The sequence below is a fragment of the Haemaphysalis longicornis genome, unplaced genomic scaffold (genome assembly GCF_048455015.1).
Source record: "Haemaphysalis longicornis isolate Haplotype H1 unplaced genomic scaffold, Haemaphysalis longicornis Haplotype H1 scaffold_13, whole genome shotgun sequence".
Taxonomy (NCBI): Eukaryota; Metazoa; Arthropoda; class Arachnida; order Ixodida; family Ixodidae; genus Haemaphysalis; species Haemaphysalis longicornis.
Window position 1 is genome coordinate 96,481,010 of NW_027526233.1, and position 15,110 is coordinate 96,496,119.

Below are 15,110 nucleotides of genomic sequence, written 5' to 3' on the forward strand. Positions count from 1 at the left end.
CGAGTGGTTGGAAAAACATGAATAGTACCGTATTTTCGTGTGTATAACCCGCCCCTGCATATCATCCGCACCCCCACTTTCAGCCTGCCAGAAAAGAAAAAAAAAATCCGTGTATTGCCCGCACGTTTGATACAGGAAAGGCTGCATTAAAGCTGCTGCTCAAGCAACACATCACATACTGTGTAGACAGAAAAAGCGTGTAGAATACACTGTCTGCAAGGCAAAAGTAACAATTCACTAATAAAATTCAGTTGTTAGAGTGCGCTCGTCTTTGTTTTTTCTTCCTTGCCCTTGTATGTTTTGCACAATCACTGCCATGGAAGGTTTAGTCAGTGTCACTACGTAGGAGCTTCACAACACAACGCGCATTGCCGTGAAGCCGCACCAAAGAAAAAACCCCGCGTATTATCCACACCCTACTTTGCAACTGAAATTTTTGCATTTTTGGTGCGGGTTATACACACGAAAATACAGTACATTCATGGCTTGCTTAGACAGAACATGCACTTTTGTGAATCTACAAGATCAGCTGTAGCCTTTTATCAGAGGCCTGCAATTCACATATGGTTGGATTTCAGCACCATAAACGTAGGAACTAACAGTGGAACAGCAACTGTAGCGGTGGGAAAGTTGCCATCCAGTGTCTGTAGCAGCAAAACGGCTCCTGAATCGGCCAGAAGTGCAAGGAAAACAAAAGTGAAGTATTTGAGTTACAAAAAAAAAACACCTTGGGAAAAGTTGTGAGCATATCGGAATCGAACCCAGGGCCCCCAGAGAATGCAATTTAAGCACCGCATTTTTCAAAGTCAAAGTGAGTTTTATTTACATCACCAAAAAAGAATAATGCAGATAGGCCTGGGCAAAAAAGTGAGACAAAACAAAAAAACCACTTGAGATGCCCGAGCCCCCTGTACAAGGCATAGAGCGAAAACACACAGCACGTAAATGACATTATTATCTTGGATATTTACAGGAACAACACAATTTCAGATGAATTTACGAACAAAGCATACAAATTCAGCCAAAACAACACAGCATAGAACTAACCGGGAAAAAACTGAAACCAACCGGACACCACTACGGCTCAGTGGCTCTAGCTAACTAAAGAGGTTCCCAGGGAATGTGTTGTGACATTTGGCTTAAAATATCGACGACAACAGGTTCAAGCAACTTGTCATACTGTGAGTGACATTTCTTGGCAAGTCACTAAGGTCCGTGTTATTGGGTCCCCCGTTGAACCAAGAAAACATAGCGACAACATCCCCACTTGGGTGAATTGGCCAGTGATGACGACGGCTGCTGTCATGAGCTCGCGGCCGTTTCACTGATTCACACATAATATACATGGCGTGCAGAACTGAGGAAGCCTGATGGAGTTGAAGGCCAATAAAAATGCTGCGGATCTCAACATCTCAACTTTGGTGTCAACAGCTTTCACATTATGTGGAGTTTTATGTGATGGATAAAATTTGTCATTAAAACTTTGTAATGTAAAATTGTGATTGTACACATGTTGACGATGCGGACGGATCAATAATGTGGCCGCTATTGTGGAGGCACAAGCAAAGGTAACTGGCAAACTGAAATAGTCTCTGCAGAGAATTTTACTGCACCACAAATGCCAGTTTTATAGGTTGGATTGAAACAGTGGTGCTCTTAGAAATTACAGGCTGGCCGACTGCAACTCGTCAAATATACTTCACACTCCTGGTGTTCTGAATTGGGCTTGTGAATGCCTATCTGATCACATGTGAAGACTGCCATTAGTGGTAGAGCACATGATTTTGTGCATTCAGCCCAAACTGGTCAAATATAGTCAATTCGACATTGACTGCACACTTCAATTCCGGTGTAATAAACACAAGACCTTAATAACTTCAGTGAAAATACATAACAAGAGTAAACCGTACTAGTCTTACGCAATGCACAGCCTAGTTATAGAATTTAAAATTCCAATTTTCAGGTTTCACGTGACAAAAGGAAACTTGAGCAGGCCCCGAGGTGTATTGTTGTTAATTCAAACAACCTAAAAATATTTGACGCGAACACAAATCTTGGCGCACATCCATTTTGTTTTTTCTACTGCAACAGAAAAGTGGCCAGGGACGCCAGAATCGGGTCCATATCCTCAGGCCACCAGGACACCAAGCTGCCACGGCAGGCTCTATCTAAACCAACGCTTTGGACCTTGGCCAAACAGTTGCGTAATGCTTCATGTGGGTGAAACTGCATAATAAAGCCACAAATAAGAATTGATCCGACTCACTTTGGTGTCCCTTTATGAATCCAGTGCTTGCCTAATATTGAAATTTGTACCCAACGTGCCAGCAATCAGCCCAAGAAATTCACTGTTGTACGTCCAAGGCAGGGCCTCCATTAAAAGTCAGCTTACCTTGACTGCATTCTTTGTTTCATTTTTAAAAATCAGAGACAGTGCAGGGACAACGAAACATGGGTGGGTACAAACAGTCAGTGCTACTTCTGGTCGTACTCTTGTGTTTCTGTTCATATTCTTTGTCTTTCGCTGCTTCTGCACCATTTGTTTTTTTAAAAACGAACCAACTTGCTGAATCTTTTGCGTTTGTTTTATTTGTTTGCTTTTATGCTGTGCTGCTCAGCAAACATTGTAAATTTTATTCGTAAGCAAAAAAAATGACGGAAGCTCACACTAATGCGTAAAACTTGAAGGTAGCGAAGCTGTACGCAACCTTCACGACTGTCACGACGGTTTAAGTCCACGATTGCAGCCAATTTGCTTGTTCTTCACTGCCGCAACGACCATCATTGCTGCTATAGGTGTGAGCTTCCTTCATTTTTTTTTGAAGTGATTATCATAGGACGTCACCTTTGAGGGCCGTACACTATGACGTGTCTTTCTCATTCCGAGCAAGTGCTACTACAATTACGGTGAACACCGGAGTCCTTTCTTTTTTGTCTTAACCACGGCCAATCGCCCTAGGTGTGTATGCTAGGCTTGACAAACACGCGCCGGTGACGCTGGGCGGTCGTCGCGAGGCACGCACACACGAGCGCCTGGAATTTTCTAGTTTTTGTTAACGCCAGGCGATTGCCGCGGGGCCCGTGCTCGCGCCTGGCAATTTCTACGTATTCTTAACTGCGGAAAGGAAAAGTTACGATTTGCCAAACAGCTTCGTCGTTAAAATAAAAATGTCCAGCATTTGTAAATGTATACATCTTGATGGATATGTCTCATCATAACCCCCAAGGTTTCAAAAACCCGGGGATTATGATTAAGGTTCACTTGGGCTACAAGGCGTTGTGCCCTAGTGGAAGGCTTTAGGGGATCTTTCTTGTGTGCCGAAACTCTCGGCACACGAGCATTTTCGCTTGTCGTGCCTCCAGGTCTAAAGCAGCCACTGCGGCTGGGAATTGAACCCGCAATCTGTCCTTGCGCTCCGCTGCAGCACAAAGCATCAGCCACTGAGCAACCACAGTGGATCTTGTGGGAGAACATGCTGCAGATGGGGCTAATAAATATCTATTTGCAAAATGGACGAGCACATAGAATACAAATCGACTCAAAGGTCACAGGCAGAGGGCAAAGTTGGCAGGGTCCACGACGAAAGGCTTAAGGGGTGCAGCTCGAGGAGGGTCTGGAGTCTAGGGCAGCAAGTTCCACAGGTCATCGGCCACGTCGCACGCACTGCGTCCACTTGTGGCCACCCGGAAAGGCTTGTCCCCTCCACGGTGCTGCACCACTGAAAGAAGCGGGAGCAACAGAAGCGGACTGAGCTTGCACCAGGAAACTTGGGCCACATCCACAAAGCAACAGGGAAAAAAAAAAATTCAAGCAGTTCTACTGAACGACAACGCTGTCGCAAGTGCAGAGCAGTGATTCGCCATACGGGCTGTGCAGCCGTTCTCTGCTACCACCCCTCAATGCTCATCCCCTCTCTCCGCCTCATTCGTCTCTCAATGAATTGAACGGAGGTTCCTTCAATGCAATTCTCTTTTCCCGCTTTCGCAGTGATCGAGCAACTTCTCCTGGGACAGCTTGCATCCTTTTCTTTATCTTAAAGGGACACTGAAGTGAATTTGTCACGCTCCTGTTTTTGCTTGCACTGCGTAGACTGGCTCAAATTAGCACACTTTTCATCGTTTATCCAGTTGACAAGTCCGTAATTACTTTGTAAAGGGCGAAAGAAGAAAAACTACCATACGCGGTCTGTGGCGGCCGCACCAACTAAAGGCTGTGACGACTGGAGGAGACACACCGTGATTGGACGATGTCCAAGGTTAGCATTCAAACAAGTTTAGGTTTCGGTTCTGTAAAACAAAATGCTTGACATCCGACGGCACCGTTGGATGGGCATTCTCGATATCTCAGTAATCGTCGTACCGCGCTTCTGCTGTGTCTTCGGCTGTAAAATGCCTAAGATAGGCCTTCCAGGGCGGCTTGGAATCGTAGCAATAACTAGCCGAGGCCTACACAGTAGATGAACACCCTCTGCGTCACAGCAGACGCTCAAATGCCATGCGCTTTTCCCGCATATTCGGAGCTTGCCTCACTCATGCCTGTATCGTAAAAAGCTTGTTCACACCAGGCCAAGGGTCGCTGATTATGGCCTGTGCCGGGCACACTGCCCGACTAGTAGTCGGTGCTTGTGGCAACAGCACGCCAACGAGAACTCACTAGCGCGTCAGTGTCAGTCTGCGTGCGTTCTGCGAACTCGCTTGTCGAGCAGTGAACGTTAGGGCCCAAAAGTGGTGAATTCAGTATAGAAAACGTCGACCGAAAACAAAAAAAAAAAGAAAAAAAAAAAAAAAAAGAAAACAAGAAAAAAAAGAAAAGAAAAGAAGAAAGAAAAAAAAAAAGAAAAGAGAAAACAGAAAACGATGTACTCTAGGGGATTTGAACTTGCCACTTGCAAAATAACGTACCTAGCGCTAGAGACCACTCGGCCACAAGGCAGAGCTGCCGGTGCTGGACATATAGGGTACATTTGTATTTAGTTTTAGCATCTCAAGAGAGCTTAGATGACTATTTCTTGTATAGCGCTCGTGCAGTAAGCGTGCCCCAAATTTCCATAATATCTCACGTATAGCAATGGTACCAGACAGGAAGGCATTCCCATATGTGTGGTCGTGCTGCTGACCACAGTGCTTGTTCACCCAGCGCAAAAAAGTGCTTCCTGCTCCCTAGTGTTATGCAGTGCGGTAAAAGTTTCAGTTGATTTTACTTCCTTAGTACCTATATTGACTTTGCTGACTCTTCTCCCACCTTCAAGAGGCCTTAGATTTTCCTACTAACGTACCTACCAGTCAGCAAAGCTTCGCATGTGCACTTGTGTGGTGTGACCTGGACTTGGAGCTTGATACAGTGTACGAACTAACAAAGTAAAGAAAGGCACATTCTTGCCTTCACAAACATGTTGTGGCTTAGTTTCACCTGAGCAAACAAATTGTGACAACCCGTCGGTGGCCGGCAGACTAAACGCTGGGCCGACTGACTCTGCCGGAAAGTCGGCGAGCCAGGCAGTAGCGCAGTCAAGCGAAGCCATTTTTTTATGACGCCATACAAAACGCCACAGCAAATGGGCGAGGATGTAGAAAGGAGGACAGCATCTTTGAATTGATTTTTCTGGTGAATAAAGTCACATACATGCAGCGAGAGTGGTCGAAACACGGCCTACGGACTCCCGACTACAATTTGCGTTCATAATCCCACAATTTACAAATCACTTCCGTGTCCCTTTAATCTGCCGGGCACAAGTGGGAATTCTGTTTTTTATTCGCGGGCTTTCATTTCGTATGTGCTGGAGCCTTTTTGCGCCATTTTGAACGTGTCACAGGTTTTTTTTTTTTCTTCGAGAGACACTTTTTTTTTGCTTACTATCGTAAAAACCAACCCAATGAGCATTGCTAACTAAATGGATGCGGGGACTGCCGGTAATATACACAGACTTTGCCTCAAATATAATTGTACCTGCAGTCTTCTTTGCACTAAACAATGGGGAGGTGCGTGACAGCTACCGGCAATTCCACGAGTTTCGAACGGTTCTGCCTATGTAAACCTCTTGTTCAAGTACTATGCTGTTAACTCTTGTGCGCAAGACTGAATCGACGGACAAGCAGGTATATTTTCGAAGCCTCTGTTTGGGTGCGCGACGCCTCGTGACTGCGGTGGCTAGATAGCGTGACCGCGGACGAGCTACAACAACAAGCCAGGCCCCTAAAGTGATCTGCACTTAAAGGAGAACAACCGCGTGGAGCGCCTTGTCGGCAGACATGCTTCGAGAGATTTCCCTTTGGCAGAACAGTTTTAGGGGATGTGGGGTTTTGCGGAACGCTTTCATAAGATTCTGACTCGGTGATGAATAAGGGAAACACGCTTCCATGTTTGAAGAACCTGCTTTTGGGTGGCATTCGGCCAATCCTCCTGCAAGATTACATGCCATCGGTTTCCAAACAACACCGCCAGCTTTTGCCTGAAGTTCAGCTGACGCTGTCAGTGCAAGACAGCTAGACTTTGCGCACCTGACCACCATTCAGTGCTCGCACCAATGCCACCATGGCTTGAACTGGTCCCTTCGCGATATCCAAAACCACGCATTTGCATGCAGCCAGACCAGCAGGCACAAACCAAACATGCGCTCCTCTCTCATCTACATTTCACACTGCCACATTTGTGTTTTTTTTTAATTTATTCAAGTTGCACACGCACTGTCCGAGCATACCACACATAGTAACAGTGGACAGTAGGCCAGTTGGTGCATTAACGGATCAATGCTAAGACAACAGACGACATGGTTTCGTGCAAGCTACAATACTAAGTGTGAGTTAGTCCAACTGCTTTTGAAATAGTTGCTACTCGACGCACACGCACCACTGTGCACCACACCTTTGGCAGATGCAAATGCAGTCTCCCAACAGATATAAGCTCGGTCCTTTGTTTCTCGGGTGGCTTTATGCTACCAAAAATTCAGGGGGAAAAATTTAGTGCTATGTTGAAAGTTGCCAGCGGGGGGAAATGCGACGTTTTTTTTTCGTGCACCATAAAAAAAATGCAGGTTTTGTTTTCCTGAATGACAGTTTTTTCATTAAAGACCAATCGCAATGCAAAAAAAAAAAAAAAAAAGCTTTGTCATAGCAACGCGCAACAAAGGAGCAGCACAATACATTCTCAGCATGACCTGAGTGAGGACAAGTAATGTTCATCTTCTGGTCGAGCTTTCCTTCATTTTGGAGGATAAAAATAACATCGCCGCTGAATTTGCTGCGAGCTGGGCGTCTAGTAATGGGGGTACATTGGCGTCACAAATACCCAGGCGAAAACGTACCTCCTGTGAGATCGCCATTGTCCGAGCCCTCCTTCTCCTCCTCCAAGTCCTTGATGCCCATGATCCTCGATGCGAGTCTCTTCTGGTTCCTGAATGAAAATGTGTGAGGGGTGGAACAGGGTACATGGGTCTTGGGGAGCAGTCCTGGGAGCAGGCAAAATTGCCTTTTGTAGAAGGCTTGGAGAAGCCAGAAAGGCATTTTTGGAGCAGGTTTGGGACAGCCCGAGAGGCCGTTTGGTGCAAGCCGCTGGGCCAACACCCCACCAATTAAGTTTAATCTATTCATCAGGCGTTGTCCCATGCACTAGAACAGTGCTTCTCGAATGGGGGTCCGGGGACCCCGGGGAACCCACGAGCACACTTCAGGGGTCCACAAAGCACCCCGCGAAACTCTCCCCCACCTCGTATTTATTGTCTAGTCTTGCTTGATGAAAAATTGGGCCCATCTCCCCGCGAGGGGGACTCGAGTAAATGCGTCGCATAGGGGGTGGGTGTATTGCGTTAACGTTTAGTGTTTGGGGAGTTGGTGGTAGTGAATGCGTTGTATCAGCAGCTTCTTGACGTAGTTTGAATGAGTCAAGGATATAAGGCGCGTTCGTAGCCTTTCATTCTGTGTCGGTTTTGTGGCGCAGTGGGTAGAGCACCATGTACATTGCGTTCCGCCCGCAGGGTCGAGGGATCGAAACCAGGCGCCCGATAGTATTTTTTTTTTATATAGTGTAGGGGGAGGGGTGCGGACTACGACTACGGACGTCAACGCGGGTGACATCGTGAGTTACTGAAATGCTATGCATTTAACAAAGTGGTTTGTACAGTTTCATAGCAGAAGTCCTAAGGTGGGCTTTTTGCACAACACGCCAGCTATGCGGGAAAGCCAGACACACAAAAGGCAGTACAGTAGCCGACAGAGTTTTTTTTTATTTTGATTGTAGGGTTTAACGCGCCAACGCAACGGAGGCGATGAGGCGCGCTGTAGTGGAGGGCTCCGGGTTATTTTGGACCACCTGGGGATCTTTATCGTGCGCCGAAATCTCGAACACACGGGCGTTTTTGCTTTTCGCCTCCATCAGAAAAGCGGCCGCCGCGGCCGGGAATCGAACCCGCGACCTCGTGCTCAGCAGCGCAACGCCTTAGCCACTGAGCCACCGCGGCGGGTACAGAGTTTTCGGACCTAAAGGGGAACGAGAAATAGTCCAAATAAAAGAGCAGTCCGAAAATTCCGCGAGTCTCAAAAATGAACTTTGTTTCATTTAAACAGGACTGAGGAAGTTGCGAATGGTTCCTTGCCGTGCAAGAGTCACGGTTTCTTCGTAAACATTGGACAAAACGCCAAAGCATTGGCAATGTCTTTCCAACCCATTTGCAGCTTCCAAGATTGCTTCTGCCGCAGACTAAGCCCTCCAAGATCCAAGTTTGTTACCTCAACGGTAGTCAACCCAATCTCCACCCAATTCGAAGCTAGCCAGGTGGCTTAGGATTCAAAATGGCATCGTCCTGAAGCACACCGTGGCTCTGTCGCAGAAAATGTACAGAAAATCGAACCCTTGGCTCCATTTGGACCGAAATATCCGTTCATAGATATTACACCTACGGGAGAACTGGCGGTTCCTTGGGAGAGTCCGGAATATCCAGCAAGTCCGAATTTTTGGAGTCCCAAAGAATGGTCGGCTACTGTCTTCAGGTTACTTTCACCAGCAAGAGCAAACTGTTTGACGATAGGACAGGCGTCAGCACAGAAGTCAGACACAAAAGGCCGGCACCAAATAAGTACGTGGGCAAGTCTAGCTGCAAGCACAAATTGTTTGACATTATGACTTGGAACAACATAGTTCATTGGGGGGGGGGGGGGGGGGGGTCGGTCCCCCATTGCTTTTGCAAGCCCGGAAGGGGTCTCCGGCGCACTCATGGTCGAGAGCCACTGCTGTAGAATGTATTCTGAATGGATTTCTTGTACTATACCTCGAAATTTATAATATGTGGAGTTATTCGGACCCAGCAAATACGGTGCGTTATCACCATTCAAAGAGAAAGTGAAAGCGGAAACTTCATTCGGCAGCTCAAGTTTGAGGGTAAACCTCAAGTGCAGAATCAAAGAGGATCAGATAACAGGCCTCGCCTCATGTCCGGTAGGTGGCAGTGTCAAGCCAACTCATGGCGGTATTCCGTAATACAAGGTGTTTGCTCGCATTTTTTCTATCGAACAGCGGTTTCAGTCATCGAACATAGCTTTGCCTTCGCCCGTCACGGGGTTGCGAGAGGCGACGTACGGACGCCGTAGTCTATGTAACGAGAGCGTGTTCGAAGGCGTAATTAATGCTGGACCATCATCCACATAAGAAAAGCCAACTCCATCCAAAGTTCACAGCCAATAATGAGCAATTACCTCCCAACAAAGGAGAACCGAATTGACAAACAAGCGCTAACGCGTCCACGACCCTGTTTGTTCAATACATGCAGCTACGCTCGTCAAAAATGGTCGACTAAATCGAAGTTCACCTCTCATAAACTACAACCTTTGATGCGAATATTATTCTGCTTTCTATCTGTTTTCTATCTATTCTGTTTTCTATCTATTCTATTCTGCTTTCTATCTAGAACTAGGGCGCAGCTCACACTAGTTGCGCAAGGCTGGAGAAACAGCAGAGCTGGCGACCCCTCTCACTTCGTCGGAGGCCCGGCTGTTGCATCTCACACACATTTTCGAACTTGCCGCTGAAAGTTCTCCACGACCGGCAGGCTTGGATTGTTTTGACCGCAGCCTTCCACATCTCTCCTACAGTGGTCCGAGTTAGCAGTCGCTAGGACCCGCTGCAACCGGCCTCGCGAACTCAGCGTCTGTAGCGCAAGCTGTTCTGTTCTCCTTTCACTCCAGGCCCAGACGCACCCGACCTGTTGCCTCGTTTTTTTTTGCGAGCTCCTCACAAGGCGTAAGCTGAGACGACGACGCCAGGCACTCCTCACGGGTCACACGCTGACATGCGCTGGGTACTTTTTGGGTTTTTTGTGCGAACACTTCTCGCGAACGCCACTCGACCCAGCTCAAGCTTAGACAGCTCTACTGTTACAACATTTTGGTCATTTTTCGTTGATTGCGGCGCAACGACCGGCACCGGCAAAAAACCGTGAAAATTCGACGCAAATAAACCCAAACTGAGGGCAGAAAAGGCGCGTTGTGCCCTGCGGCCTTACAGCTAAGCAAAAGCCAACTTTTAAAACCGCTTACATACTATCCTCGGTGAAAACGAAAGCATAGTTGCGTTGAAACCGGAAACGCTCTTTCAGCCAAGTTTTCAGACACAGGGCACCATGGCAGTCGTATCTCGCTGCTCAATTCGGGCTCTCCAGCGCATGACAGCACTGATAAACGAGTTTGGCGCAAAATTGGCGGTTCGGTGCAGGATGGCACAGGCAAACAAGTTTGGCGCTCAATGGTGCCAATTGCACCCCTCACTATTGAACCCTTGGAACAGTGTGACCTGCACCTACTCCCAACTGGTAAACAAGGAGGATTCACTGTTCTATCTTCCGGGACATTCAACTCCACGGCATGCGAGGCCGTGTCTGCAGTTAGCACTTTGTGCGTGTCAACGCCCTTGCTCTTGTTGTCGTAGTGCCCCTGTTCTTCGCATTTGCCCAAAACTTGGCTGCGGTCTCAAGTGTGACATACAACGGCCTTAGTCGAAATTGCGCTTCCCTGCAGTTTAGAGGTGACTGCATGGAAAAAAAAAAGAAAGAAAAAGAAAAACACAGCTACTCCTCTGTTGGAGCGACAACAATTGGGGAACATAAAGCTTCCTAAAATCAACTTCAACACCAAAAGAACCACCCCAGAAGCGAGCGGACCCACATCCCACCACATTACCATACAAATTAGGTAGTATTTCTTACCAGGCCTGCACTGCACTGCAATTGTGCCCTGCAATTGTGCTCTCTAGTGCTTTACTCCTACTTGCATTCCCTGGCGTTCTACCATTGTCATCATTAGACAATTGATTGATTGTAGGGTTTAACGCCCCAACGCAAAGCAGGCGATGACGCGCGCCGTAGTGGAGGGCTCCAGAATAATTTTGACCACCTGGGGATCTTTAACGTGCACTGAAATCTCGTACACACGGGCGTTTTTGCTTTTCGCCTCCATCAGAAAAGCGGCCGCCGTGGCCGGGAATCGAACCCGCGACCTTGTGGATATATAAGCGCGTGAAAATATTTGTGTGGCGTGTGGGCGCTTCGTAAATTTTTTTGTGGCGCTTTATTGGAACCATAATGACTCTTTTTTGCTTAGGAGTCAAATATATGCTTTGAAGCTTGAACGGGATCTGACCAGTTCGCATCGTTCATTAAATAGGCCTCATGGCACGTCGAACGCTGCCTATCTGTTAAATGTAAATGCCGAATAAAAATAATATGATTGTACGCACGCATACGGTGTTTTTGGCCCTTTCAATCAACAGGCAGAAGCTGTGGTACTAGTTTCTATTTTGCGTGCCTGCAATTTTTGTGAATTCCACGATTTGGAAAATTCGCTAACTTGAGGGGTGCGCAAAACTTATTTTTACTAGAATCAGGCTGCCAAACAGCAACTGTGCTTGCATTCTTCATTGCACGGGGCCTTTTTTTTATTGCCCGGATACTCGCAGTGAATCGTGAGACGCACGCAGGGAAAGCAACAAGGGAGAATATTCGCGTTATGGGCAATCATTTTATTTGCGGCTGTTTGAAATTAAGAAGACAAGTTCTTAACCTATATTTATTTCAATGGCCATATGCCTTGCTTTACCCTCCCCCCCTCCTTCAAAGGGGGAGTTGAAGGGCTCGGCCCGAAGTATTTAGGAACAGGTTTTTTTTTTTTTTTTTTTTGGTAAAGCATTTCACTGCAGCTTTTTCTTTCTTTTTCCTCGAGTCAGCCAGGCCGGGTGCATGCCAACCACCTTCAATACATGACGTTCGGAGATAACCCAGCAGTTTTCACAATTAGAACAAACACTGTGTCTGGCGCCGCCGGGCTCTCTTTGAACGTGATCTCACTGTCGCAACAATGCGCGAAATAATGGTTCCAGCGGCGGTAGCGAAACGGCTGCCCTCGTTGCTGCGGTTTCATCCTTTCATCTCACTCGCGAAGGTAAGTGGCCGCAAATAGGCTCCGTAGCCTGATTCGCGAAAAATTCGGGCCGCAAAATAAAAGGTCCTATAGTAGTTCTATCGCAGCTTCAATTGTGAACTGATGTACCTCGAGCCGTTGGATTTCACCGCTCTAACTGGCCGTCAAACCCCCATGCGCGCCCGCTCTCTGCGGCAGTAGCGCGCGGAACAGGGCGGCCGGCGGCCGCTCTCGCTCCGGCCGCTCGGGCACTCCAAATTCTCGCAGCACCCTTAGCGCTGTGCGTGTATCAGCAGTGCGGACACGCCTCCCCATAGAGAAGGCGCGCAGACGGCGGACTAGCAAATATTTCTAGGGACCATAGCCCCAAGTTCGGTTTGATTATGGGAAATGCTTTAATTTCTCTTCACTTCACCCGCAATCATCATCATAGTAAAACAAAGTTGGCTCTTCTGCAGTGCATTTTGGACATACTACAAATGACAACAGTTATACAGTCGAATCCCGCTACAACGAAATTGATGGGATGTGCGAAAAATTTCGTTGAAGCGAAAATTCGTTGAGGCGAAATCTGCCCCAACACACCACGGAAAGGCCAGAAAAATAGCCCCGTACGTTTCCGCAACATTGGCAGCATAATACAATGTTTAGAAAAAGGAGTGACGCGCAAGAACTCATGTTTATTTGGATAACAAACATACCAATGGTTATCTGTTTTTTCACCACCCAAAGAACGCGTTACGGAGGGGGGTGAAGATATGCAGGCGCAAAACGTATCGCTGTACAACAAGGCGTGCCCACCGAGCTGATTACTTGCAGATAACTGCTAGGCCGTCGGAAGCCCCCCTCTCGCTTGTGGCAGGAGCAGTGCCGTTATCTTGTCCTCCGACAGGGCACGGCAGCTACTGACCTTGGCAGGCAAGACGCGCGCGCTTGCATTTAACATGACCGCGCGCCCGCGACTAAGATAGGATGACTAGGCTTCAAGACCAAACACGCAAACATGATTTTTGCTCTTGGCTATGAAGAATGGTAGAAGGAAAACGGCAAGGACAGCTGCTCACAACGCATACATGACGGCACCGCGCCAGCAGCGGAGCACATTCATGCAATTTCAACTGGATACGGATTGGCTGTAGCTCTGGGGCTCCGCCTTGGCGAAGCGGGCCTGCGCCTCGTGTAAAGACGGCCAGCCACATCGTTATCACCATCAAGCAATGGCGTGCACCTATGAGTTATTTTTTGTTTTGTTTTGGGTGACGGTGTGGTCGCAACGCGCATGTTTTCGGTGAAACTAAGCGTCCTGAATGTATAAAAAGTTACAGATAGCTGGCGCTATGCTTATTTTATTGTAAAATAATTGTTCGAACCCAGCCCAAATCATCTAAAATTTCGTTGAAGCGAAAGCAAGCCAGACAAATGGTTCGTTGTGGCGAGGACTTTGTTGCATTGACTTCTATGGCTAGCTGACGGGGAATTGGAAATATTTCGTTGAAGCGGAAATTTCGTTGAAGCGGCGTTCGTTGTAGCGGGGTTCGACTGTATGCTGAAAGCTTCGCTTTAAAAAACTTTGTGAACATCCTCATCCGCGCAAAGCAGCAGGTGCAACCTCTACAGCTCACGCTCCACAGAAATTCGCAGCGGCACCTCCAAGAACGGGGGAGGTTGCTGAAAGGTTGCCAGTGCACAAAGGGTAGCTGCTCTGCTGGGCTCAATAACGGCTCGACGAGGGTGTTCCCCAGGGGTGCGCGCTGTCTCCCCTGCTTTGCCGAAGCTGAGCGACAAGTGTACTGGCACGATAGGGATAAGGATTGGACTTTGGCAAACATTTACACCAAATAACAGAACCTGACAAAATACAGCTTGTGTTTCACATGAGGAAACACTAATCTCAGTACTGTTCACTCGTACATTGCCACGGTTTTCCTTTGTATGACTTGCGGCCCCCTACCTGAGCGACCTGAGGGAGGCGTCCAGCTGTGCGAGGTCGAGTGATTTGCAGGCGCCCACGGCTTCGTGGTCCTCCACCTTGAGGGCCTCCAGGGTGGCCGCGAGGCCCTTCAGCTTGCCGTGGGTGGCCCCCAGGCGCTCCTCGCCACGGGCGCACAGGACCTCCCCCTCCGCCCGCTCCACCTGCACCTCCTTCAGCTTCCACAGCCGCTGATCGCACAGCTCCTGCCTCGCATCACGCAGCTTCTCCAGCGCTGGGGCAACAACACGGAAACAACACTCACAAGTTGAGGAAAAAACAAAATTAATTGAGATTTTGCAGTTTAATGCACCAAACCATAGAGCTTTACACTAATATATACTAGAGAGAAATCTGGCGCTGCAATCGCGGGACGCCGTGGGTGCTGCCATTGCAGCCAGCGACATTCCTCGACTGCTTGGCTTGGTTAGCCACATGGCTTCTTTTTTGTTTCAAAGCCAAAATCAACAAAAAAGGGCAACATTTTTTTTTCCTTCGTCATCTTGCATGAAAGTTCTAAATAATCACTGACAACTAAATCTTTTTGGAGCTTCAATTTTATGATAACAAAACAAATTCGATTAATCTACTACAGTAATACTGTCACTTTTTTGCTGCCAGAGGCAACTTTTAAGCCCGCCCATTAGCCATGCCAAGGCCAAGTGGAATGTGCCTGCCCAGCACAGCAAATGATGAAATGCTCGCTGAAGTGCAGCTTGCCTAGACAGTGGTCCCAGATTTC

General features: G+C 47.7%; 1 protein-coding gene across 1 annotated transcript in view; it reads right to left on the minus strand.

Moving 5' to 3' along the window:
* Window positions 1–881: 881 nt before the first annotated feature.
* LOC144164427 (uncharacterized) overlaps window positions 882–15,110 on the minus strand; it is a 16,999-nt gene continuing 2,770 nt past the window's right edge. Inside the window, exons 2-4 of the mRNA XM_077694967.1 lie at window positions 14,351–14,603; window positions 7,302–7,390; window positions 882–3,719 (exon numbers count right to left, since the gene is read on the minus strand). Of these exons, the coding sequence (XP_077551093.1) occupies window positions 3,622–3,719; window positions 7,302–7,390; window positions 14,351–14,603 (440 nt within the window). The 3' untranslated portion in view covers window positions 882–3,621. The remainder of the gene's footprint in view (window positions 3,720–7,301; window positions 7,391–14,350; window positions 14,604–15,110) is intronic.